The sequence below is a fragment of the Ixodes scapularis genome, unplaced genomic scaffold, assembly GCF_016920785.2.
Source record: "Ixodes scapularis isolate PalLabHiFi unplaced genomic scaffold, ASM1692078v2 PGA_scaffold13__105_contigs__length_92229423, whole genome shotgun sequence".
NCBI classification, from domain to species: Eukaryota; Metazoa; Arthropoda; class Arachnida; order Ixodida; family Ixodidae; genus Ixodes; species Ixodes scapularis.
The window spans coordinates 65,428,856-65,456,793 of NW_024609839.1; the positions used below are offsets into that span (position 1 = coordinate 65,428,856).

Sequence of the window (27,938 nt, forward strand, 5' to 3'; positions counted from 1 at the left end):
TGGGCTAGCGCACACCAGCTCAAAGCACGTGGAGTGAAAGCTTACGCTGCAAAACCCAGGGATCCTGGGTTCAATCCCCACCCCTGCCCATTTCGATTTAGATGAGCATCGTACCGGCGTGCGGTTGTGTATCACTACTGTGTGGTGCACGTTAAAGACCCCAGGCTAGCAGCCGTACTGCACTGACTAAATTGCTCATCTACAGTGGGTAACAATGTCACCATGTTCTGGCAGACTAAACTCCTGCTGTATAAACAACTAATGGCTAATTTGTTTGTTTGTTTGCTTCTCATGAGAGGCTTCGAAAAGAAAGTCTATTCAAAATATGCTTTTTTTTTTCATACAAGTTGTCTCTTCATAAGATATTTATTCAGGCAGGGGTTTCAAAGTTTTCGGAAAGAAACTCTTGAAGGGACATTCTGGTAACAAAGGGCTAGTTAGCGATCAGAGGTTAGCCCAGCATTTAAGGTCCATGAAAAGCAACAACATTGTAAATAAAGGAAAGCAAAGTCACACAAACTAAGGGACGGTGTTTCCATGCACACCAGATCATACAATGATGGTCAGGGTCATAGCTTTTTTATAGCTATGTAAAAAATATATGTGAAAGCCATATTCTTATGAGGAGCATTTAACTATAAGCTAACGTTCTAGCTAATTTTATTTTGGATATATAAAACGTTGAAGCTCAAGGCGTGCAGATTGCCAAGGTTTACCAATGGCACTTTGCACAGCTGTCAATATTACAGCAAAGCATGCACATAGTCGTAAGTTTTTCTATTTATTCTATTAAAGGTATGCAATGTATGTACACGGAATAATAAAAATTGTAATAAAAAATTTCAATGCAAAAGAAAGCTACTAAACACGTGTAAACGTGCTTTAGAGACACATTCACAAATTATTTTCTACAAAACACTGCCTATAAAATTGCGCAAGATATATAAAAATCAGTATAATTATATGAATATTACGAATGCATAAAGTTGATATGCTTAGCCGTTATTGCTTTTGTGTTATTAATGCAGAAACGCAACTGATTTCTCTAAAGGTAACAAGATTGCACCTCAAAATAAAAAAAAAAAAAGAGAAATCTTAGTTTCTGTTTTTAATTGTTTGCAGTATTTTTATTTAACTTGCACATGATTGTAAACCTGAGACTGGGGCAGAAAGAGAACACAACAGAAGGTAGTAAAGTGTCATTGTCCTCTTGTTAAGTGTCATTGTCCTCTTGTCATGTGCGTGTGTTGTTTTTTTTTTTTTGTAGAGACGGGGTTGGAGATGGGGTATATAAAGTGTGTTCAAAATAAACTTTGCAGCTGAGTTTGAGACGTTGCCTCCTCTTTTACTACCTTCTGTTGTGTTCTCTTTCTGCCCCAGTCTCAGGTTTACAATCATGTTCAACTTACACCAGCTCGCCTGCACTCTGACTATGTTTTATTTAACTTGTCATGGCAAAGCATTGAGTAACCTGCAAAAAAGAAAAACTACAAGAAACATTCACTCAAATTGAGCTGGCTTTTCGTCCTTATAGGAGATTTGCCTCACGATGTCGGCTCCGAAAAGACATTTTCGAGAACCGACAAAGAGCTCTACAGCGGTGCTGCTCTATTGTAGGCTGTGAAAAGTCGTGCGGCCTCTAACTTAGCTTTATAGTTATGTTTCCTCGTGTTGCCTCCTAAGACAGGGAAGAAGAGTGGAACACAAAAAGTAAGCCAAGGAAATCGACAGTTGGTGCTTATGTACCGTAAAATATTGGGCAAGCGCCCACTCAAAATTTAGAGATGATCGCGAAAAAATAGGGGATGAGCACTTGTCCGGTCATCAATTTTACATGTAAATGTACTATGCGTATTTCCTCAGATCTTACTAGTCTGGGTGTGGGCGCTTAATGTGGAATAGGCGGATGCGCGGTATTCTACGGTATGTGTACTGGGTATGTGTAAGCGAGGGATGATATGGTGTGAAATAAAATAAGAGGGTATATGTTTCGGCAGTAACAAAGTTGCTTCGAAAACACAAGATCTCCCGTTCCCAAAATGAAGAGGTGACCGATCGCGCAGGTGACGGTGTCAGACGGCGGCAGCCCCCCGCTGTCGTCGACCACTCAGGTGATCGTGACGGTGACCGACGTCAACGACAACCGGCCCTGGTTCCTAGAGTCATCCCACCGCTTCAAGGTGCTCGAGATGGAGGACAAGCTGGAGCCTGTTCAGCTATGCCAGGTGAGTGCCCTTCATTGCTGTCCCGGGTCCACTGGCTATTCGAAACTCCAGTGCCCTACAGATGGTGGAGCAGTAGTTCCAAGATGGCGGAAGAGATGGGGACAGGTTTTCAACATTCAGGGCAGGAGTATATCACGGGTCATGGAAATATTGATGTTCGTTAGGAAAACAAACCTGCTTTTTTTTTGTTTTGTTATTTTCCCCGTGGTTGCGGACACATCACAAAACTTGTGAAAATGTGTGGAGGGCGAGCACGTTTTGGTTGGCAGTCACGTCATTCTGTGTGGCAAAATATTTTTGTGGGTGGTGAAAGTATTGTGGCATTTGCGCTGTGCCTGGCCACCAGCGCTCTAAAACGTAAGCCGCGCAGGGTGACCGTCAGGCTCTGGTAGAGCAGCGTTCACAGTATCGATATCTCTCTGTCAGAGGCTCGCAGCTCACTGCTCACCACCGCGGTTTTAGTGCATTGCAACATGTGATATCAACGTGCGCCATGTTTACTAATAGGCAGTTTTAGCAGAGCGTAACTGCAGGCTGCCGTATGGTGGGGCAGTGTGACCAGAAGTTTGTGCTGAAACGTTGAAGCATGAATTTCACCGCATACTAGGACTGTTGCCATGTCTACAGTAGCCTGCGGTAATGGTGCGCAAGAACTGCTTAATGACACCATTGGCGTTTTTGATGTTTTATTTATTGCTGCATCAAAATAACTACTCAAATGTGCAGTACGCTACACCCATGTGCCGTGTTAATTGCGTCGTCCCTAACGACCTCGCAATAATAGACCCTTTCGAAATTACGTATAGAATATCTGCGGCTGATATTAGTTGGTCATGCACAGCATGGGGAATAGATCACGTGACTTTTTTGATGCCCAGGCATAAAAAAGTTTAAACCATACTTTCGCCCACGCGGGGTGCACGTGACCCTGTCACATGCGAGTTGGGTGGTTGGTTGTATAGGATGTGGGGGGCGGTAGTGTTGCACTCGCTTCCTCTGGTAGGGTTTACGTGAGCAAAGCGAAGTCGAGGTGGGTGAGGCCCCAGGGAGGCAGACGACGGACGTGATGTGCTGCAGTGTGTCAGCTGTGCACGCCAAAGTACTGCGCTTGCTCCGTCTGGTAGGTTTAATGAGAACAGCGTGAAGGCAACACCAGCGGGACATGCGAGATCTTGATGGGTGGACGATGAACCATGACGAGGACGAGCCGACCCGCTGAGCTGGTTGAGCAAACGAAAGTGTATGGCGTTGCTGAGAACGAAATGGGGCTTTGCAGTGTGAGCAACTGCAAAAACCTTTTGCGACGAGTTTCGTTCACCGGCACGGCCCCGTTGGATTACGTATTGAACTTCGCAGTAATGTAAACTTGTGTTTTCTTAGATTTCTGAGAGTCACCGAGCTGCTCAAACAATGGTTTTTAGCCCTTTGTTGCAGCAAGGAGTGGACTTTATTAAAGTGAATTTTCGCGGCTTCAAATCTGATGACTTCGACAGTTGTGCTACGTGCGTCCCTGGATCTCTTGGCACTGCTTCAGTGGCTTCATCAGCCCGTAGCAATGGCTGCACTCTGAGCCAAGGCAAAGCAAAGCAAATATTCAGATCTTAGGGTTTTACAAGCCAACCAACAAGGTCATCTGGCAACACCCCAGCGAAAAAACCGCGTGTTCATTTCAAAATGAGTTCGTTAATCACGATACATATTAAAAGAAAAAAAAAAAAAAAAAACCCTAGTCAAACTTAACTGCATGGTTCAATGTTGGTTGCAATGCATACCAAGAACATCCCCAACTGTATTTTGAAGTTGTGTGAACACTTCACACTATATTTCACACGGGCATGTGCAGAAAATAATCGCCGTCGAAATTCTCAAGTATTTTCAATGCAAAATACATTTTTCGAGCTAAATGAAGTTACACACATCGTTAGAACCCTGGTATCCACTTGCGCAATGGTTAACAGAGTGTACAGTAACTTTTTTTTTTTTTTCAGTTTATCGTTGCACGATCAAATGAGAAGCAGCAGGTGCAGTCAGCTGTCACGATCATGAACAGAACCACGGTGAAAGCTGGTGCCACTCAGTTTGTAGATGCAACCTTGCACCATTCAGTGGTGGTATGGTTTATATTTGAAAGGGAAATTGTCGAGGAGGATGGAGGAGGGCTTGGGAAAGCTATGTAACTGACGTCATGCCCTCCCCGTGTTCTAAAAGGAACACATTCCAGGAATGTTGTTCCTTGGAACTCCGTTCCGTACAACACTGCCGCTATGTCATAAACAATGATCATGATAGCCCCCTGTAGTTGGCGGCTTGCACTCTCGCGGACGAACAAAGGACCAGAGGAGCGGGGACGTCGGCGGAGACGTTGGCAGGGACTGTTGGCCTTGGTACTCTTCTGATCAACGTGTAGGTGCATTATGCAGTTTTCGCAGAAAAAGCGAGTGCATTAATATAGGAATTGCTGTTGCCCGCTTTGCAACAGGTTGTACGAAACGATTGCATTGTCTCCTTTCATTAGGTACTTTTCATTGATTGGATACGCTGCATATTTCAGATCCTCCGATCGCCAGCACAATCTGTGCTCAACATAACGGCAAAAGCTCCCGCTAGTAATGCAAAGCTCACGCGTACCATCTACGACGTCTAATCTTTACCAAAAGTAAAAGAGAACAGCTCACGCAACGGTGTATCGAGTGTTAGGCGTCGGGAATGGGTTCGCATTTTATGTGCTGAAAGGCAGTGACGAGGAACACGTGTATGAACACTTCCAAAAGGGTTAGCAAAGAGCTGTAGCGTATCATTCTGCTTTAGCATGCTTGTCAATGCCTTCACAAATAGAGCTGCAAAGTGGGCATTTTTTTTAGCACTATCTTAATTGGAGCATTTTCACATACTCCCGTCAAACATTTGACAGCAACTCACCCCGCCGCCCAAAAACAAGGCCCCAAATTTCCTGGAAAAAGGAAAGTTCTCTGCGTGGAATGTCATGGGGTTGGTCCGCATCTTAGCCAACCGCTTCAGAACCAGTTTTTCACAACCGCCCACGTCGATTGTGAGACTCGAGGACAAGTCTCACGATCAAAATGGGGCTTCTTTCGTGTGTGTTACAACACTTCATACATTGAAGAAAAAACGGTCGATACTTTGATCCCGATTGCTGCCACCGGGATTTCTCAATTCCGAATCTACATGCCTTTGTGATGTAGAGTTGGTGGGGTTTTCTCGCTCACTCCCTTACGCAATTTCCTTTTAGGGGCGAAGCTCCTTAGGGTCTAGCCTTGTCCGTCCGGCGTCCACGCTCACATCGATTGCCATCCCGATTCCCATCTGTCTTTTTAAAAGAAGAAAAAAAGTTTGCGCAGTCGACAGGATTCGAACCTGTGCGGGGAGACCCCAATGGATTTCTAGTCCATCGCCTTAACCACACGGCCACGACTGCGGGACGAGTGGGGGGCTCCGAGATGTGGAAGTAACTCAAGAGCTGGGGATGTCATGGATGAAACGTTGCATGTAGCCGCTCAACGTCTATACAGGAAAGGGCGCTGCGGTCAAATGCGTATATACATAATCGCATTAAACTTTGCAAGCATTGGCTTAACGTCTATAGACGAGAGGGCGCTGCGGTCAAATGCTCAAATGCGTATATAACCACGTTCCATACCACACATTCTCTTTCTGACATGGATGAAAACGAACGAAAAGCTCGACATGATACGGCTCAGCGTCTACGCAGACAGCAAGCTGCTCCGGAGACCAGGGCGCAACAAGTGTCAAAGTGTCAAAAAAAAAAAAAAAAATCAGCACCATCAGCACTACATATGAACAAAATCAGTATCTTCAGCACCACCAGAGCTTCGCCCCAATCAACATCATTCACCACGTGGAGATGCGGTCATTTCTTACCACGTTCCTGTCTTTTTTTTCTGGTTGCCTTTACTGTTTTTTTTCTGTGTCTCGTTGGTGTCGTGAGCGTCTGTGTACCATCTGTCTGATGGAGAGCCTAGATTTCAAGGAGGGAACTCCAACCATGGAAGGCATTTGCAATTTAGTGGTGGACACCTCCGGTGCAGGTGTGTCGTATGTGCGCAGGTGCGCTTTTTGGAATGGCGAGGAGGACAGCGGGTTGAAAGGCTAAGTCAAGCTTGGAGACGCCTTCGAGCCGCTGGCGCTTTCACCTCTCCCTCGCAACTTGCATTGCAAAATAAAAAAACAAAAATATTTATTTATTTGTTTTTGGATACCCCACTCTGCCCGTGAGAGCATTACAGTAGGGGAGGGGCAAACGTGAGATAAAATATGAACCGCATGCTACCTGAAGCAAGGCACGAAGCAAACGCAACAAGCTTTGAAAAGCTTGCAAACATGACTGAACGCCGCTCTGCAGATGCATGTGAAAATATAGCCCCTAAGCCACGTGATCCCTTTGGAACAGTTGGAAGCACTCTCAAATCTAGGCACACTTGTCTGACTGGCCTCCCTGGCGCCCTCCGTTGGCAGGTGCTGGCCACCGACCTGGACGAGGGCGTCAACAGGGAGCTGAGGTACAGTATCGTAGAAGGGGACGGCCAGATGTTCCACATGGATCCTGCCACGGGCGTCATCTACACCCGGTCCGCCCTCGTCAACGGGGTCAGCCACGAGCTGCTGGTGAGTGGGGTGCACAGGTTGCGCGGGCGAGCACTGAACCAGCGGCACATTTAAAGGGTCTCCTCACCCACCTTTCCCCAGTTCCAAGTTTCCCGAGGGTGACTCTTTTATGAGAAAAATTGCATACACCAGCTGTTTTTAAGAAGAAACATAGCTTTTGGTAAAATGTCAGCAAAATAGGTCTGGGCAATGCTTTGGCCGTGACAAGACGCGAGACCTCCACCATTGCAGCTCTGCCAGGACTTTGAAAAGTGTAGATATTACAGCTTGTCTCAAATTGAATATTGAATAGCGCAATTGTGCGGCCCTCTCGTTATTCACTGTCGTGTTTACTAAAAGGTTTCACTAGTAAGAACAACTTTTGCGACGATTGAGGACGAGTGGAAGTGAGCGGGGACAAGCGTTAATCGTAGTGCTTAACGCCGAGTTTATATACAATTTCTTTTTATCTTTTTTTTTCTTCGACATTCTAGTTCGCTTTTATTTCTTTCTCACTTTGTAAAATAACGTGAAATTCTAAAAATAATTAGGAATTTTTTCTGATGTTTGTTTAACTAACCATACATTCCTGAACTTTTTCTAATCATCCTTAATTTCGCACTACTGACCACATCTTTCTCGTCTTTTTCATGCCTATGAAAAGGTGAGTTGCTAGTTAGCACTTGTCCTCTTCGCTTCTACTTTTTTCTGTCCATTGCGCCGTTTGTGCTCCTGCTATTCCCGATCGAGGAGCCCAACAATGCACGTCGGTTTAAGATTGTGCCAAAATCATCGACGCCTACAGCCAGCAAACTCCCCATGCGACCTGCGCAGGTTAAGGTATCCGACCAGGGGGAGCCCCCGCTGCATGCCACCTCCAAGGTGCTGCTGAACGTGGTGTCTCGGCCGGAGAACTCGCTGCACCCTCCCCAGATCCAGGAGGTGGAGGTGTTTCCCACAATCGAGAGCGACAAAGTGGGCCACGTGGTGGCCACGGTCAGGGCCGGCGACTCGGACGGGGACCTTGTCTGGTACAACATTGTTGGTGAGGACCCCCCCTCCCAAACCGTAATGCCTGCCTTCTAAGCACGTACGGTACAGATTCGTTAAAACGGACCTTGATAGTGATGGAGATTTCGGTCTGTTGTAAAAGGAAGTACTATGCGGAACGCAGATACTCCTTCTACAGACTTTGATGTGGACTGCGAGTGCGTTATGACTATGATTCAGTGTTTTTGAGGTTTATTTCTTGTAAAATTCGGAAGGCGTTTTTCGAAGTTAATGTTTTGCTGAAAATTTGGGGTTTATTAGAGTTTATTCTTGTTAGATCCCCATTGCTTTTTGATATTCAGAGTTTATTTTACCGTGTTCCTAATTTTAAAAAATTCAAAAATGAAGTGATTAAAGTTTGGGTACCATGGCCTGGTTGTCCTGAAGAAACCTTCACGAGCTAAGAGAGAAACCCCTTTTGTCGGTAGTTCCAGATTTCGAAGGAAACTAAAGTGACATCTCGTCAAGACCACTGACCCTGTGCTCTTATAAAGTTTATTCGTGAAACACCGTCTTCTTTGCTTGTATTTTGTTCTCAACCTTGAAATTTTTAGTTTTTTTTTTTTTAAATAAATTCGAGTCCATGAAAAATTTACCGAGAAGTGTTTTTTCGAATTTTTTTCAGACTTATTCAAAAACACGGAACCTTAATTATAACTAACCAGTGAGACTGACAAAATGCGAACGGATATTACAAGAAAAGAACTACCGTAAAGTTCCGACGAACGCCTGCGCCCGAGAGTTCGCCCATCCCGTTTTTTTCTGGCTGAATGTCCTTAGCATAAAAATTCCGAACCATCGCACACCCCCCCGACACCCACCGGATATCGGTCACTTGATGTCCGGTACGAGCGAGGAGCGTGTTTGCCACAAGTTCTCTCACGTTTATCGCAGTGACGCAATTGCTGCACCAATTGTGCCAATGGGTTCATGCTGCTAGACGCTGTTACAATTGTCGCTGTGGGAGGCTTCCGCCTCCCACAGCGACAATCGGAGACTTTCACGGGTTTAAGGCTGCACTACTAGCTAATCATTATTCTCTCCTTGAACCTATTTAACAACTTTGAATTGTGCTTGCGTTTTTAAATTCCCACCCCCTCTGTAATGCTTTGACCTCAAGGGTATTTATTTTAAATGATTAAATGAATAAGCAATGGCAAAGCGTTCTCATTATTGACGATCCAGTCACGAGCAAATTTTGGTTCGAACTGAATTTAGAAGTACACTCATGGTACCTTGTGGACAGCTTGTGATTGGTTGACTCTTTCGTGGAGTAACAGCCGTTTTCCGCGTTTTTTTTCTCACCCTTGTCCACTAACAGACGGTAATCAAGAGGGGAAGTTCATGATTGACAAGATAGGAGTCATCAAGCTGGCCAGCCCCCTGGACTGGGAGACTACCCAGAACTACAACCTCTCAGTGGAGGTCACCGACGGCGTGGACAAGGTCACCACGCAGGTAACCCGAGGCCACAGCTACGCTGTTTTCTACATGAGAGGAACATTTCTGTGTCCTCGCGGTGGATTATGTGAAGGAACATGGCCAAACAGGAAGCTTACAGGGACCTTGAAAGAATTTTGAGGCTTGTTGTTTGGTCGTTTTTTTTTTCATAAAGCATAGAATGGGTGTCAGTTTTTGTTTACACCCTTCAGTCCTTTGTGAACCTAGTATCGACGAGACACGAGTTTTTCTTTTTGCTCTGGGAGTGACGTGCACCTATTGTATTAGTCTGAGGGTGCTTGATTAGCAGCTAAAGTGGTTTTCTTTTTACTTTTAATTTGGGTAAGTTTGCTCTTTGTAATTTTGATGCGATATACTTCCACCTCCCTGGAGCACCCCTGGTAAATTGCAGCACGATACGTTCCAAGCAGATTTATGCGTTCACTTTAAAGGCTGCCCCAAGATTCGGGTCCCCACAGTATAAATGGGCCCAGCAAAGCAGAACACCATGCAAATATAATGCCTGCAGTTTACCAAAGACAAGACAAATGACAACACCTCCTGCGATGCGCACGGTTTTGTGTTTAGGCGGGCACTTTCAAAAGTGTAGTGGCCGTCAAACGGTTAAGGGTGCCGTGCAGGGATATTGGGTAGGAATGTTTCTCATTTTACACTTGCTTGCTGGCATTAGTGGGGCCCAAGTATGCTCGCGCGCAAAGCCACTGACCAAGAAGCTTCTTTGCCGTCACGTAATTTCAGAAACAAAAGCTGACGTTTTCTTTCACTCCGTCCTTTGCAGAACATGGTGACAAAGTTGTGCGTTGTTAGCATTGCATTTCTCAGTATTTCGTCGCTACGCTTTGCGGTCCCCACGGTGATGACATTTAGAGTGGACGGGAGGACTGTGCAAGCCTATGATTTGGGCTCGCGACGATCAATTAGCCGTGTGGGAATAGTGGATTTTGTGTTCGAGGGGAGTGATGGTTTTGGACGATTATTTTTGAGTCGAATATTGAATAGTTTCTCCAAGCCTTTCATTACTGTTGCGACAAGCTTAAACGAAAACATAGCTAAACTCCTAAAGGTTGTCCTCAACCTCGCACTTGTTTGTTTATAAGCTATTTTTAATCGAGCTGTATTTATGAACTTTGACCTCAGAAAGTCTGATGTCTTGGATGGCGAGTAAACGACAAATTTGTCATAAAATTAAACCTGTAGAGATGCCCAGCTATAACTAAATGAGTGGATTTACAAATCTTGCTATATGCAATTAAAATTTCATCAATCTCAAATTGAAGAAAAAAAATGAAGAATGATGAATGCAGGTTGTCAGACACCCTTTCCAAACATATACTCTTGCATAGCAACCACAGTTTAATTTAGAAAATTTAGCTGCAATGTAGATATAAACATTCACAGTTTCTGTTTCTTTTTAAATACACCAGGTGCGCGCATGCACCATTCAGCTTTGAAAAGCGTGCCTTATTCCTGAGAACAAACTTGAGATACATGTTCATACTTTTCAAAATGTTGATTGTTGCGGTTGATTACCCTGTTAAGTGCACTTCTTACCGAGCACCGGTGCACTGCGGAAAAGCAATACCCACAGAGGTCGCTCTCGCGGCTGTTTTTTGTCTCTGCAGTGTACCCATGGCCACTTGTTCTAGCTGCAAGTTGAGGAGATGAACACTGCTCATCTTTCACATATATTTTTTCTGCAACTGCCATTGCGTGGAAAAAAAGCAAAAACAACTAACACACCTTTCATAGGTTACGAATGTCAAGGATAAAGTCTAATCCTTTCATGCCCAAAACTTTCCTTTAAATACTAGAGACCTACGTACAAACCCTGACATGGTTTTAGAACTCACAGAATAAAAAAGATCTGGTCTCCGAAAAAAATTACCTTCTTTCAAAAGCGTGTTTTCGAAATGTTCCTTGTGAGCAACATTGGCTATTTGCGGCACTACTTTACATCGAACAAATGAAAGACATTACGACATAAAAGAATGCCCGGGCGCATTTCGAATTTGTTTACACCAGTCTTTCTTCTCTCAGTTTTGAGGCCAGGGGTGCACACCATCATATTTCATATCCACTGTCAACTTTGGTTTTGAAGGACGAGTGATCTGTCTTAAAGATGTATTTCAATCCTCCACTGCAATAAAGCATTTTTGAGTTGTTGCACCTGGACAACGCTGGGCATCGTAGGGGGTAGTGGTATTTACCGAGAGTACAAAAATCGCCCCATCGCCCCTGCGGCTCTGTCAAATTGGCCCTGTCGCTCCAGGTGCTGGTGAGCATTGTGGACGCCAACGATCAGTGGCCCGAGTTCACCAAGAGCACCTTCCGGGTGGAGATCTCGGAGAACATCCCGCCGGGCACGGATGTCCTGCAGCTGAGCACCACCGACTCGGACGGGGGCCGCCGCCTCTTCTACTCCCTCTACAACAGGCAGGTGGCGCCGGTTGCGGGACTCGGTAGTATGCCTAGGTCTCGGAGTGTTTTTCACTGCTAGACAACGGTCATGTGATTTACGGGCCATGTTTGCAACACAGGCTGCGAGGAGGAGGCAGGAGTGTCGATCGTCAGTGAGTGTTTCCGCCTTTCCACCCGCTTGCCTCCTCGCTATGTGATACGTGACGCATGCACGCTTGTGACCAATTTGGCCAGGAGGCGTCTTAAATCCAGGTGTTCTAACAACGGGATAACACGCCGGAACCGTCTGCCATGTAGGCCTGGGACTTCTGGTCTACGTATATCTTGTGTAATACTCTTTCACCGCGAGTTCGAAACAATTCTGACAACGTTGCAAGAGACCATTTTTTTAATGCATTAGCATTGAAATGCTTGTTTTGACAAAAAACGGCGGTGTCTTTCGTTTGTCAGTGCTGGAGAGAGAAGGAGAAGGAGGGGGAGGGGGTGTCTAAGCGATGCTCCCATTGGTCCGAAGCACTGACGTCAGCATGCGTCAACCTCTTCCTCTCTCCCTGGTGCTGACAAACTGACAGACACCTCCGGGTTTTCTTCAAAACGAGTCCTTTTGTTTTCGGCGAAGTCACATGCACAGCTGGCGCGGAGCCAGAGAGGAGGGGGCACTGCTCAACAACTCCTAGATAACAAAGCTGTAGTGCTGAATGAGATGGTGTCATCAGAGAAGGCCAACGCTGGACACAGATCGGAAACGAGTGCTGCACCAGCACTTGGCTTTGAGTCAAGTTTGAGTCGAACGTTAATGCAATCATCGTGTCCAATCTGTGCCCAGAGTTGGCCTTCTTTGACGACGCCATCTTATTCAGCACTACAGCTTTGTTATCTAGGAGATGTTCTGCCATGGCGCGATGGAATGCGGGCGCGCTCAGTTGCCACTCTGCCATCGGCGGTTGTTCTTTGCTCTGGGTTCCTCTAGTAGCAGTGCGTGGACTCTGATGTGTGTGTGTAGTTCAAACAATGAATATGGTTCCCTCCACGAGTGATATGGGTGTGATTCCTTCCACAAGTGGTATGGATGTGGTTCTTTCCACGAGTGATATAGTGCCCATCCATATCCAAGGGCGTCATGTACTCTTACAGGCAGATTTCAGTAAAGGGGAGAAAAAAAATGACAGGAAGGTCCGTAAGTGGATTTTTGGGGAATCCGTTAGCATAACCCTTGGGAAACGCCACTCACGTCCCTTTTTGGGAAACGCTAACACTGACCCTGTAACGATGCCAAAAAGAGGCATTAAGAAATACAGGAAGCAAGAGCCAAAAGAGAATAGTGAAAGGGTCAGTCTGTGGCATTTTTAAAAGTCATGCGAATCTACGCACTATCTAAAAAGATAGTGCGTAGAATCATGCGATTCTACGCACTATCTTTTTAGGTAGTGCGTAGATTTTATCTCAGACTTGCGGCAAAATGTTTCGGTCTTTTGGGTCGAAAGGGTTTCGAGGCTGCCCGATAAAAGGAGCAGTGCGCTCTGAGCCGTCCCCGGTGGCCTTGATGCAGTTGATTGCAGTCAAACACAAATGTGCGAACCAGCCTTTTGACTACTTTGTGGGAACTTGTGTCGAAGTACAGCCGTGACGCAACATTCCGCCGCAACATTCCACCAAACTCCCAGATCCCCCACAACATTCCATAAACTCCCACAACCTTGCGTTAACTCCCATTACAATGAATATGAAGGGACTTTGAGAGTATGTTGAGCTCAGCAGAAGCGGCTAAAATAGCAGGCTGGGATATTCAGATTGCCGTGACACAGTAAAAACAGAACGAAACAGCCATAAAGTGAAAAGTTGCTCGTAAAGAAATGTTTATTCCTCTTGACACTCAAAATGAAATTACTCTTTTCTGTCTCGCACTATTTTGTCGTGTCTTGAGGGGGGACACTACCCAGAAAAAACAATTTGTGCGAAAAAGTTGATTTTGAAAAATGTCATATTTACATCCACCAACATCTAGGGAGTATTCCCAGAAAGTTCCACTAGTTTACATTGCATAGTTAATTTTTTATAAACTATTTTCGGTCCACCGATGATAAAGAAAAGTTAGAGGTTGGAGCACTTTGAACACAGTTTTCTCCGTTCCACTTTTTGGCATAAATTTCACTTTAGGAAAACCATTGTTTTGTTATTACATAACTTGGATTAATTTTTATGAGTTTTTCTGGGTTGAAATTTTAAAGGGGTTATGACACGAAAATTGAACTGATAGATTATTCTTGAAATGGAATGCTTATAGGTTACTTAGTGTACCAGACACCAAGTTACACGATTTTTAGAGTTCTGGTAATTGCAATAATCAATTTACGCATTTTTATCATTTTCATCTGGTGACCAGGCAATACTGCCCAAGTTAGTCACACCATGGTGTCCATAAACCACGTGATCATGAACGCTCCCTCATTCTAGGCACACCCATGATCAACCAAGCTCTCGCTGCTGTACGATCAAAACCGCTCACGCAACTCAGCAACCCAAACATTATTTTTTGCTTGCATACAATGGGTTCTAGCAGTATTGTTATCTCATATTTTATTTTTGGCATGTCATAACCCCTTTAAGGGGAAGATAGCTATGAGCTTGCTCTAGCCCCCGACCCGTTGACCTTCCACCCTGCATACGCCTGCGAGATATTCCCGAAAGACGGTGACCACGGCTAGTTCCGTCCGTAACTTGCCGTCGCTGGAGCTGGTCTCCAGCAGGTCGCAGTCAAAATGAACAGCTTCCAACATCTCTTGATAGCCATCACTCTCATCGCTGCTGCGATCAATGTCGAACACTTTGACAGGGCGAGCGATGCCGTAGATGTAATCATCATGGACTGGGTGCTCGAAACGCGGAAGGTAATTGAGGAAGCTGAAGCTCAAGGAGCTAAGAGAGCCAAATCTGTGAGTGCGTGCAAGGGGCACCGCACGGGAGGCTGGCTACCTCACCAGCCTCCTGCTCCGCCCGGATCCGCCCCTCCGAGGGACCCGCACATAAATTATTTTATCCAGAAAACTATCGCGCCATTTTCAAAACAAATTTAGCAGGAATATAGGAACATACAATGGGTCCTAGCAGTATTGTTATCTCATATTTTATGTTTGGCATGTCATAACCCCTTTAAGGGGAAGATAGCTCTGAGCTTGTATTTTTTATTTTTGTCATTTTTCATACTCAAGAACCAAAATTTTGGACAAAGGATGGAAATCTAAAAAACAGTATTTGTGTTTATGTGGCTTTTTTGTCATGAAAGATGGTATAATATAGAAATATAGCTCCATAGCTATCTGCTCTGAACTGCCCTGCCTACTTCCCTTACACTTTCTTCCATACAGATATGCCTCCTTCTGTCCATTAAAACAACTTTGCGTCACACAGAAACACACATACATGCCCAGCTCATTCGTAGCACATTTTGTGTGGTTTCGAGTTAGTCGAACACGATCGAGACACGCTTCCATTCTCCCTTTAGCGCCAGCCCCGAGAGCGTGAAGAAGTTCCAGGTGGACTCGTTGACGGGCGTGTTGTCCACGCGGGAGGCGCTGGACCACGAAGAGGCTCGCCGCCACCTGCTCACCGTCGTGGTGTGGGACACAGGCACGCCGGTCAACATGCGCAACTTTGCGCGCGTCGTCGTTGAGGTGTCGGACCACAATGACCACCCACCCGAGTTCCTGTCGGCCATCAGCGAGGTGCGCGTCTTCGAGACGGCCGCCCTGGGCACTGGCGTGCTCCAGGTGCGGTGTCTCGACCGCGACCGGGGACGCAACGCTCAGATCACCTTCTCCATCGCGTCGGGTGAGTCTCCGTCTGCATTGCCCGAAAAGAGCACAATAAGAGAATGATATCTGGTTTGGACTGCTAGCGCTACATTGGGGCAAAGAATGAGCGTTTAGAGGCGCAGTACAGTCTAAGCTCGTTATAACAGACCTTGGTTTTGACCAAGATTTTGGTCTTTTGTAAAAGGAGTATGTTGTATGCAGATATGAAGTTGAGCCAATGGCGCATAGAGGAACACCAACCGAACTTCACAAATCGGTATGTTATATCCAAATGTCTGTTGTAACCAGGTCTGTTATAATGAGCTTAGACTGTATTTATTTTTGTGGTGAGAATAAACTCTACCATAAATTCGCGAGTGTAAAGATACCTATGTTCTTTATGTATTTTCCTAGTGTTACAAAATTGAGGGGTGGGCGCTTATTGTAGAATGGGTGGATGCTCAATATTTTACTGTGCTCTCTTTTTTTTTTTGGGGGGGGGGGGGGGTGGGGGAGGGTGCACATTAAGTAGTTGGGGAAAAATATATGAAATAAATTAGAAATTTCTTTGCAAACCATAATTGATAGGAAAACAATAGGCTTATATGCTTGTGCTTAACGCAAAAAATTGTAGTAGTTGTGAGAATTCAATAAAAGAATTTAGATGGGAACTTAGAGAAAAATGATAGGGACCAGTGCCTCCCTTTAAAGGGATACTGAACCAAGGAATTTGGTGTTCATAATAAGTGGCGCATGTTCTTTCCACGAGCCAGCAGCCACCGGTGTGCGCGAGCACACGCAACAAAAATGACGTCAAAGACCTCCATTCGTGGTTAAGATGACAGTGAAATGTATGGGCTTCGGGCCAAAGGAGAATAAAGACAAGTTCTTCATCTACACAATGGTGTTTGGTGTAAAAGGTAAGCGATCAATTGGTCTAACAAGCACGTAGCTTTCACTTGTAGAGTTGAAAAGCCTGTCTTTATTCCCCTTTGGCCCAAAGTCCATGCATTTCACTGTCCTCTTAAGCACGAATGGAGGAGTTTCACGTCATTTTCGTTGCGTGTGCTCGCGCACACCGGCGGCTGCTGGCTCGTGGAATGAATGTGCGCCACTTATTATGGGCACTAAATTCTTTGGTTCAGTATCCCTTTAAGGGCTGCACCCAAATGCGACCTAAGCACGCGCCAACCCCCGCAGGCAACGTGGGCGGCAGCTTTTCCATCCACCCCCAGCTGGGCGCCATCACGGTGGCCAGAGAGCTCTCCCAGCAGGCCCTTCCGGAATATTTCCTCTCCGTCCGCGCCACGGACCACGGCGAGCCGCCCCTCAACTCGACCACCACCGTCCACGTCGTGGTGACTGTTGCCAGCAACGCCCCGCCACGCTTCACACCGTCCAGGCGCGGCGTCGAGCTGTTCGAGAACGAGCCTTCTGGCACGTTTGTGGCCACTCTGACCATGGTCAGCCAGACATCGCTCTACTTCGAGATCGCCGACGGCAACGACGGCGACAGTTTCCGCGTCGACCCCACGTCCGGCGTCGTCTTCACCAACAGGTCCGAATGGTTTCGTCTAAGCTCATTTTGTTGAAGCACGTTTCTGTAGAACCACTTCTTGTGGAAACATGTTTTGTCAGTAACACATTTTGTGGAAAAATCTCTTGTAAATGTTTTTGTGGAAACATTTTTTGTGCAAACATACTTCGTAGAATCACCCTTTGTTGAAATATATTTTGGTGGGAACACATTTTCTGGAAGCACATTTCGTGGAAACACGTTTCGTGGAAGTATGTTTTGCGGAAGCACATTTTGGTGGATACACATTTTGTGGAAACACCTTTCCTAAAGAATGTTTTATGTACAAGTTGTCACGGACATTTTGGTGAGTAAGGCCAGTCGGTATGAAGGGGACGTAATAAAAAACAGTGCGCCATGGACAGAACAACAGGAGAGAGACACATAGAACACACGAGCGCTGTCTCGCAACTGATATTTATGAGATAAATATCAGTTGTGAGTTGGTGTGTTCTTTCTCCTGTTGTCCTGTCCTCTTTGCACTGTTTTTCATTATGTTATGGATATGCATATCGTGGACATGCGTTTTATCAACACCGTGACATTTTGTGGAAATTCGTTTTATGAACTCTTGCAACGTTTTATTGAAAGCATATTTTTTTTACTAGAAGATTGGATGAAATAACTGTCTTCATTTTGTTTGCTGGAAGTACAGTAAAACCTCGTTATAACAAAGTTGCAGGAGCGGTCGTAATTATTTCGTTATAACCATTAGTTTGTTATAGCCAATGTCCATTTCTTCCTACTATTAGCAAGCAAGGGTAATTATGATTGCTTTGTTATATCCATTAGTTTGTTATATCCCATTTTGTTATAACAAGGTTTTACTGTATACCATAACTGTAGTAGAGCCACCCAGGTGGCTCTGACACAGTAAAGACAAATCCTCGGGCCCTATAGTTTTTTTTTTTCTTTTTATGTATGAGCGAAGTCGAAGCCACAGGCCTGAGCATGCTTCTCCAAGTGATGCTCGCAATGCATGAACGATGCATGCTTGGCAGGGATGCTAAAAGCCCCCAGCTCTCTCGTAACTTCTGCTACGCTCGCACTTAAAGTGAAATAGAGTATAATCTGAGGCTTTCAAATATGCGTGGTCGCCTCACCCCTCGCACTGCTCTACTTGAGGAATGGAGTGTCAGTAGTCTATGCGTGTCATAACCTATTTAGGGGCTCCGGATTTGTCTGAATTCTGGCAGCCAAGGCAATGTGCATGCATAGATGATGTCGACGAAACGTCGCGATATCTGGCGGCGGAACTAATGCCCTTTCAGTAATACGAACCGTCAACGAAACGATCGGTCGACAATACGAATGCGTGCACTGTCGCTGTTCACTGACAGGGTCCTTGACTACGAGGGCTGCCGGTTCTACAACCTGACGGTGGTGGCCACCAACATGGTGGGCGCCAACGCCTCGGCGCACGTGGCGGTGCACGTGCTCGACAGGAACGACAATGCGCCGCGCTTCCTGCGGGACCGTTACCGGGGCCTGGTCAGCGAGGCCGCCGAGGTCGGCAGCGTAGTATTGGCGGCACAGGGCGACGCCCCGCTGGTGGTGACCGCCGAGGATGCCGACTCGGAGGCCAACGCCCTGCTCGTCTTCGAGATTGTCGAGAAGTGGGCCCGCAAATTCTTCCACGTCGACACGAGCACGGGTGAGTCGGCGCATATCCCGCGGCTCGAAGTGTTTTGGTAAGAGGCTCGTCTCCCGACGGAAGATGCATCTTATAGGCCGGTCGACACACTTGCGTTCGCTTATGACCGAATTCTCGCAACCTTTTATAAATAGAGAACCTGCTGGCACCTTCCGTGAGGTTGGCCTGGAACTGCGCTTCACTAGTGTGAAGGTTTTGCACATGGAGGTAAGAAGCTTCTGAAGGCGACATGCTTCACCTCTGGTGGCATCATGTCGCCACCAGAAACTTCTCACCTCCATGGTTTTGCAGTATTTGGCGGACCAAATGTGCGTATTACCAATGAGAAATGGTAATTTCTAAAATTGTCAAAGGTATTTGAGAAAAAAAAAGAAAAAAAGAATGATGCACTGAAAAGGTAGAAGATTTCGGAAACCGCTCATGTTCCACGGCCACCCGGTAGATGGGGCAATTTGTTCCCTCGTCGTAAGAGGTGAGGTTTTACCGCTCTTGGTTGTAAGTAGTCGGGGGTGTGTGAACCCGCCTTATGGCTGACTCCTTGCGGCGTCCTGTAACTTGCTTCCCGTAACGAAAGAGCACTACCGGAAGACGACTGTGCCGCTAAATTGCGGAAGCCTTTGTGCTACGGAGTTTATGACATAAGGAAGTCTCTTATTCTTAGGCACATGACCACATTTCATTGCGGTACGCTTGCGCAATGTCTTCATCTAAAAAAAAAATATGCCTGCGCACCTTTTTTTGTGCGTGGCGTTCCCCGGCCAATTACTGCCGTATACGGATAGACTTTGGGAAACAATGAAACCAAAATATGTTTCATCGGTGTTCAGCTTTGTACTAACCACTGGTCGTCCTTTTAACGTGGGACGCGTCGTACAACCGACTCTCCTGCGGTGCCCCGTAACACGCCTCCTTCGACAAAAGAGTGTCGCACGGAACTGATTGCTCACGAGTGCCGTGTCAGCACTCACAGGTTCAATAAACGACGATGCATCACATCACTTGCACTCTCAACCGCTCTTTCGTAGACATAAAGTTGAGCCAATAAACAAATATTGCGAGTACTATATACGCTCGCTACAGTATATAAGGTACGTCCCACATTTGCCAATCGTTTGCCGTGAAAGACTGCCAAACAAATTGGAAAGAAATATTGCGCGTAGAGTGTGCAGCGCCGGCTCCTGGGGAGTGTCACGTCTTTGAAAAAACTACAGGTTACGAGTGCTCCAGCAAACGCCGCTCGCACTATTGAATTTTGCGAACATGTGAGGCGTTCGCATCGAGGTGGCCAGCAGAAAGGTGTTGTACCGATCTCTTTTTTCTATGTGCATTATTTTTTTTTTTAACTCGATAATCCTCTTTGAACTATTTTCGTTACTTTCCCGTTCAGCCTGTTGCCAAATGTAAGGGGCTGGGCCCCGTTAATTAACCTGCGCTGTTACAGCTTTTTCCATGTTCTTGTACCCCCACTGCGAGGTAGGCGATACACGCCGGACTTAGTCATTATCTTAACGGAACAGATGCTCGTAGATATACAAAGTGTAGTGAACCTCTGACAGCTTTACACGCCGTAATCTCACTTGGAGGATATAAAAGATGTCGGAAACAGCACTTTCATATTTTTTGTGAGGAGCAGATACCTCATTGCCCTTCAATTCTCATTGGGCATGGATCCACTGCTTCTTCTAAAAACATATCTAATTTTGTAAAATAGGACCTTGGTGAGATTCAGTGGCCTCGTATTCAACATAAATAATTGAGTAGTATATAGTCATTATTTATGCATTTAATAATCTTCTTTTCTTACCTCTTATAGGCCCTCTTTGGCCAAGTTTGGCCCTTGTCCCATTAAAATGTAATCAGTCAATCAATCAATCATTAATTCTTGCCCTTCCCCCCTCCTCCCCCTTGTGCAGGTGCACTCAGCATTGTGCACAAGCTTGACCGTGAGGCCAGGGCCCAGTACAGCTTCCAGGTGCAGGTGTGGGACTCGGGCAAGCCCCGGCTGTGTGCCCGGCGCCCGGCGACCATCTTGGTGAACGTGACAGATGTCAACGACAGCCCACCCGTGTTTGAGCACCAGTACTATAACGCCAGCCTGCTACTGCCCACCTACCAAGGCGTCCGGGTGGCCAGGGTTCGGGCTTCGGACCCGGACCTGGAGTCCCCGTTCGGGGTCCGCTACACCCTGGTGGCGGGGGACCACGAGGGACATTTCGAGGTCGGTCCTGCCCCTGGGGGGCCCACCCAGGGCGCTTGCCTTCCTAAGCTGAATTCCCAACCTTTTTTTAGAAGTGTGGCATAGAATCATCTTTTCCCGAAAGAAAGAAAAAGGTTTATAGTCAATACTTAAGTTGCCAGAACGAGACAATTTGCAGTTGGGAATGATTTCGAAACATGCTTTCATTTTGAGGCGTGGACCTAGAAATATCACCTTGTTTAGAAATAACTTCTAACCAACTCCCAACTTTAAATGTTGTGCTAACTTTCATTTTTTATAAGAATTCTTTCGATCAAAAAAACTGCTCCGACTTTACCCAACAAGATTGTTGGGTAAAATCGGAGCAGTTTTTTTTTATCATTATGATTCCCGGCTTTTGGAATATTTTTGCAAGAATTCTTTCTTTTGGTGATGTTTGCTGTTTAGCGAGTAAAAAAAATGTTTTTGGGGGAGTTTGTCTCTTTCAGCCGCAGTGCCTAACAATAACCCAGACTCCTTAGAACACGGGAGCCCCTAACCTGCAGTGGCACACCATTGTTTTTAATATCTATGGCAATTATACACCTTTCTTCTCTTTGAATACTCCTAACCTTTTTTCTTAAATTTTAAAGTCCAGCTCGAAAAGCTAAAGTAACTCTAGCCGGAAAAAGGCAAAGACGACAACTCTGGAATCTAGCTGGCACGAGCCAACTTTATTAGATTAACTCAGTTACGGAACCACTCATAGACCCTGCATGCACGAGCACTACTTCCCCCCCCCCCCCCACTCACCACCACTCGCCTCCTGTTGTTCGACACGCTAAACGGCTGCTATGGTAACTGCAGCGTATTTTATGGAATATGTGTGTACGTTTCGAAGCGCAGCGTCTAGATGGCGTTCTACCGTACTTTATGGAACACACAGTTTGTAAACAAAAATCGAGATGGCACTTCGAACAATGAGAGGCGGACTGAAGCAAGTGAGGGAAGTACCCCCTCCTTCCACGGGAGTCCCACAACTGAGGTAATCTAGTAACGTTCGCACGAGCGCAGTCACCTATGGCCTTGTCGTCCGTCTGAAGACCGGAGAAGGAGCCGGTCCAGTCTGTAGAACGCCCCGACTGCCCCAACCGTCCCTCACCCTCGCAGGTCCTCCAGGACACTGGGGAAGTGCTGGTGCGCAACCCAGAAGGCCTCCAGGACCTGTACCGCCTGGTCGTGTCTGCCAACGACGGCCAGTCTGAGACGGCCACCTTCGTCATCGTCACGGTGGCCCACTCGGGCAACGGCAACGTCCGGTTCGCCCGGGACTCCTACGAGGCCTTCATCTCTGAGAATGCGACGGAGGCGCGCATCGTCACTGTCGTCAGCGTGCTGGGCACGTCGCTCAACGAGCATGTCTCCTTCCGCATCCTCAACCCGAGCGACATGTTCGAGATCGGCCCGACCTCGGGCGTGGTCCGCACCGTCGGAAGGCCGTTTGACCGGGAGCTGGTCGGTGCGTACCGGCTGGTGGTGGAGGCGCGGAGCGAGGCCGGCGGACCCCATAACGCGGCCCACGCGGTGCTGGACGTGGGAGTCCTGGACGTGAACGACAATGCCCCCATCTTCGTCAACCTGCCGTACTACTCCGTGGTTCCGGTGGAGGCCAAGGCGGGAGACCTCGTGCGCAAGGTGACTGCGCGCATCGGCCGTTGTTATTGCGGCCACGGTACCTGCTAGATGGTTTTGTTATCGAGCATCGTTGCTAACACACTTGTTATACGGGCATACTTAACTCTTTCCTGACCACAGGAAAAGTGGCAATTTTCGAAGGATCCATGCAAATGCTTTTATTTTCCTAACTAACTTGCGTATTAAGTAATATGACAGATCAGAATGTGTCAAATTACTAGTTGTTCTACCAAAAGAATCAATGTGGAGGATAATATTTTCAAACTTTATTTTCTTGAATATACAGTGTACCTGCAGAAGGCATGTAAATGCCGAAACTTCTACAGCTATGTCAAATTAATTGACAAATAAGAAAAATTCTGAATATTAAAAATGTGCTCCACACCCGCGGCTATTGCTTCTCAAAGTGTGTGTGCTCTAACTGACACTGTCTATTTTCAGTTTGTCGTAGAGTTAGCCTCCGTAATGTGTGCTTTTCAACGAAAGAATGCTTATACTGGTGAAACACAGATGGCACACCTCACATCCCCAGCAGAATGCTTTCCTTGTGTTCTACGTTGCTTTTGTCATTGCCTCGATTGCAGTTCCCTCATATTTAGAAATTTTGTGCTCTCATGCAAATTAGACACTGTATACGAAGCAACGCACTCGCGCCAATAGCTTTGACAGCGGTGTGCACTGTGCGACGCTGTTAATGCGAATAAACGATCGCCAGTTGTTTTTTTTCTTTTTATCTAAGAATCAAAGGGCCATCATCAAAAGTACTAGCGTGTTGGAAAGTAGTAATTAGGGCACTTTACTAAGCGCTCTAATTCTTCCCTTTGCCCACCAAAACCCTTTCGAAGTAGTATGCAAAAATGTGCCAATGTCAAGTTCACACTAACTGTGTCACACAGTGTACACTGAGTATGAAACGGGGCATTGCTAACCGAGATACTTCTTCGCTCTCCCGAGCGCTCCGCTGCATAGCGGAGAAGCCTTACACACACGTGCTGGAATAGGGCAATGAAGCGCGACGCGCGCGTGTGTGCTTGTGTAATCGGAACAAGCCCACCTCGTGATGTGCCCCTCCTGCATCTTCGTTCTCCGACCCAATAAGTTCCCACCCCCCGGTTTTTCAAAGAAACCTCCAAACTTCGTTTGGGCGCTCGCTCGGTATTTCATGGCAAGCAGCTGTCAGTTGTGCGTCCCAGAGGTCGCTTTTGTCCCCCGCGGAGATTATTTTGTAACTCAAAATTCCTTCAAAGACGGCTTTCCTCTTTCCCGCCTGCGGCTTCGACGGCACTGCGCTCAACTATAGACATTGACAAGTAAAGAGTTTGGGGGAAGCTAGCTCCTCCCACTTCTTTCTACTTTAGCAAAGCCAATGCTTGAGAGGAGTCGACCTCCTCTCCAGCGTTCACTGTGCTAAAATGTAAACAAAGTGGGAGGAGCTTCCCCTGAACTCTGAACCTGTGGCCGACTATAATGAGATGCGGTGTAGTGATGTGCTTCCGTCCTAGCTGCACAGCTCTTCAGCGACCGGAAGCAGCTAGGACACTGGCGAGGGACTTGCGTTTGATGTTTCTGCATTCCCCGTAGGTCGAAGCCAACGACCTCGACCTGGGAGAGAACGGGCGGGTGCGCTACCAGCTTCGAGAGGGCGACTCCGAGCTGTTCCACGTCAACGCGGTGTCAGGGGAGATCACCCTCAGGCAGCCTCTCGGGACCCACAACACCGAGTACACCCTCGTCGTGGCCGCCGTGGACAACGGTGGGTGCCCGGGTAGGGAGTGGGAAGCACTGCGTAAGCTATAGGGTGTTTAAATACCCCCCCCTTACAAAAATACACCACTGGAGGTGTAATTTTAGTGGTGCGTTTTAACTAGATTTCGAGGCATATTTCCGTCACTGCGAAAAATGTTAATAACGGCGCTGACACGGTCAACGGCGGAAGACGGCTCAGCCGACCAAGTTAGCGAGGGTTGAAATTCGGTGTTATGACCACTATTTTAACAATGATATCTCCCGTAGAATCATGCATTCAGATCTTGCGTTTGTACAATGTGTATTTTCCCCGTGTATTTAACTCTCGACTGGCAGACTGTTAGTGAAGTACTAAGTAAATTAATATAAGGGAAGTGAAAGCCGTTGTATTATATCGAGCGAAAAAAAAAAGAATACCTCAAGTAACGTTAAACCTTTCTTTAGGAACGCAGTTTTTAGTTTAGCTTGTTCAAGTTGTGTCCTCGAGGAACATGACTCCCTCCGACATTGGTCACGAAGATTTTTGCGCTTCATAGGCTGCACGAAGAGTGGATTGCCATCTAAAAAGGAGATCCGTATGCGCTCCCATGGGGTGCGGAACCAATTGCAACAAAAGCCCCGGAGTGAATCGCGTTCTGCGACGACTGCACTCACTCGCGATGCGACGCTGCAGGCATCCCCTCGCTGGAGACGGAGGCCGTGGTGCCCATCAAAGTGGTGAACCGGGCGATGCCGGTGTTCCCGCGCCAGTTCTACTCTGTCTCTGTGCCGGAGAACCTGCCCCCGGACGTGCCCGTCATCACCGTGCAGGCCGACAGCCCCAAGGGACGCCAGCTCATCTACAGGTGGGGGCCTTTGGCGCACAGTCTACTTCATGGGCTGGTTTCCAAGTCTGGAGCGTTACCAAGTGCTGTCATGAAGACGCAGTAATGCAGCCAACTGCAGACTTGCACGCAGCGCATTACGAGCAATGTGTCACTCATACCTAGTTACTCGTACCTAGTTACTTTTTTGGTAACAAAGTGACAGCCTGGTTACAAAACTTGAAAGTATAAAACAGAGAGGACGAGGACGGGAACAGGACATCTTTCATCTTTTCCATCCTCGTCCTCTCTGTTTTATACTTTCAAGTTTTGTGTCTATTAACCAACACGCTCGTTTTCAATTGTAAGCCTGGTTAGTTTTGATGCACAATCTGTTTTATGAGTCGTTTTCTATGACACAGTTGTCATGATGGAGTATTGTAGCGAGTATCATAATGGACGTCATGAGCAAGTGACACGCTGGTAGCGTTACACAAATTAGGTTATATATACAGTTTACATATATAAAGTTAGAGCGCCTGAGCGGGGCTTGAACCTGGGTCGGTGCGGTGGCAGTCGCATACTACAGTTGAGCTTAGTTATATCACACCTGGGTATTTCGAAATATTGTTTATATTGAACAGTCCAAACATCCCCTTGAAAATCACATGGAATTGTATAGGAGCGTTGTTTTTCTGTATCAAACTCCCATGGCGGGGACGCTCGATATAGCGAACAATGCACGGCGGCTCGTCGCTTCTCCCACGGTCGAATTGCGCCCGCGGCGAGCACATAGCTCGCGTTGTGGGGTTGGCAGACCGGCAAGCCAGCATACACTAACAGTACTACGGCAGTTGCCACATACTGTAAAACCCGTAATGTTTGCGAGCCCTTAGTTGTGCAAATTTCGCGAATTAAAAAATTTGCAAAATTTAAGGGCATGCGAAAACTTTGGTTTTTAAGTGTTTCGATGCAGGTGTTTGTAATTCGCGAAATTTAATGGCTGCAATTATGTCCTCCGTGACCGATTTGCGAAAAATAGGGGCCACAAAGATAAAGGGTTTTACAGTATAAAACGCTGAGGAACCCTTCCCAGTCTTTGCATTATTGCAGTAAAGCAGTGTGAAATCCATCGGTTCTTTAAGAACTAGGACTAGAAATGCTTAATTCTTTACAAACTAGGCCTTCTAGAAAGGGAAAATGATATACAGTTAAACCTCGTTATAACAAAATGGGATATAACAAACTAATGGATATAACAAAGCAATCATAATTCCCCTTGCTTGCTAATAGTGGGAAGAAATGGACAGTGGCTATAACAAACTAATGGTTACAACGAAATAATTACGACCGCTCCTTCAACTTTGTTATAACGAGGTTTTACTGTAGTTTGAAGGGTATATACTTGTCGGCTAACAGCTACCAGACTGCGGCTACAGGGAACAAAGAACTCGTGGTTGAGACATTGTTTGCTTACCCATTGAAGAGAATAGCACCTGCTAAGGGTGGAGCTTTGTCGTACACGGGATCAGTCCCTTTCACTTTTCCGTGCTTCCCGTTCCGTGTGCGATGGGACATGTCTTGATAGCCTCGCTTGTAGACAATGACAACCTCGAGGAAGTGCTTGGTGCTCTCCTCCGCTTTCCTTGACAGATTTTTTATTGGCCATAGAACACGCACTCACACTGGATTCTTTTCAACTTCAGCATCGTGTCCGGCAACACCAACGAGGAATTTGCCGTCGACTTCAACGCAGGTGAGTGGACCAAAGCCGCTGCGTCTATCGTAGTGGCTCTCGTGACTTCCAGCACAGTTTGTGCTAACATTGTTTCTGATCTCTGACTACGAGTCTCCAGACAAAGGGGCTGTGCAATGATTTTCAGACTTTGGCCGATCGATTGCGGGAATTGTTCTATGTCACCTATAGAATAAAGAACAGAAAATGTTTCTTTCTTGCGCGCACTAGTTTTCATTAAAAAAAAAGAAGTAAACAAATCGTGGGTCAGGGTACCCCTTGACTCGCACGGTCTTTTGAGTGAGGCGAGCAACGACATCACTTGGAGTATCATATTCGGTTGTATCATCTTGTCGATTTCCCTCCTTAATTGTCTGCTTTTCAATGTCCGATTTGTCTACAACAAAGTACGGCACCCGCTTAGTTTCGTCCAAGGTCGCGGCGAGTGATTGAGGCAAGAGATGGTTTGCCACGGAAAAGATGAGAGACCATTCAATTTAATCTGTGTACTTTAAGTAAGGGCCGCAATGTAGTCATGACACAGAGGAAAGGATTTTTTTGGCTTTCGATAGATGGCACCAAAAAAATTTGCGTAGCCCGATAGACGTTGCGCCGTAGTTTCAATGACCGCCGCACGTAACTGTGGATCGGGGAAAAAAATTTTTTTTATCCTTTGCGCTTATGCAAAGAAATTGCCGTATTTTGGAGGAAGGGGGCTCTTTTTCTCTCGCTTGTGCCAAGGTAAACAATATAAAACATACGAGCTGCAAATTCTTTCGACGTGAAAATCGTTGCCCCCTTTAAGTAGGTCATTTTTATGTGATTTAAACTGCTACATTTTTGCTCATATTTACTTAGTGTTTTCTCGGCAGGCTGTGGGTTTTATTTCGGCTGCTCAGCGGTCTCACTAGCTTGCCTGAACCATTTTTTGTTTTTAAGATCTAACAAGTCTAGCGAAATATAGTTGCTATGTTTTGGTTTAACT

The 27,938-nt window shown here is 46.4% G+C and overlaps 1 protein-coding gene across 3 annotated transcripts in view; it reads left to right on the plus strand.

The window, feature by feature from the left end:
• Positions 1-1,986: 1,986 nt before the first annotated feature.
• LOC121835550 (fat-like cadherin-related tumor suppressor homolog) overlaps positions 1,987-27,938 on the plus strand; it is a 123,376-nt gene continuing 97,424 nt past the window's right edge. For all 3 annotated transcript variants that reach the window (XM_042289932.1, XM_042289933.1, XM_042289934.1), the window contains exons 1-13: positions 1,987-2,225; positions 6,720-6,869; positions 7,683-7,893; positions 9,220-9,356; positions 11,629-11,792; positions 15,280-15,605; positions 16,769-17,126; positions 18,485-18,798; positions 20,712-21,016; positions 22,145-22,669; positions 24,251-24,422; positions 25,089-25,260; positions 26,925-26,974. In XM_042289932.1, coding sequence (XP_042145866.1) covers positions 2,190-2,225; positions 6,720-6,869; positions 7,683-7,893; positions 9,220-9,356; positions 11,629-11,792; positions 15,280-15,605; positions 16,769-17,126; positions 18,485-18,798; positions 20,712-21,016; positions 22,145-22,669; positions 24,251-24,422; positions 25,089-25,260; positions 26,925-26,974 — 2,920 coding nt within the window. In that variant the 5' untranslated portion in view covers positions 1,987-2,189. The remainder of the gene's footprint in view (positions 2,226-6,719; positions 6,870-7,682; positions 7,894-9,219; positions 9,357-11,628; positions 11,793-15,279; positions 15,606-16,768; positions 17,127-18,484; positions 18,799-20,711; positions 21,017-22,144; positions 22,670-24,250; positions 24,423-25,088; positions 25,261-26,924; positions 26,975-27,938) is intronic.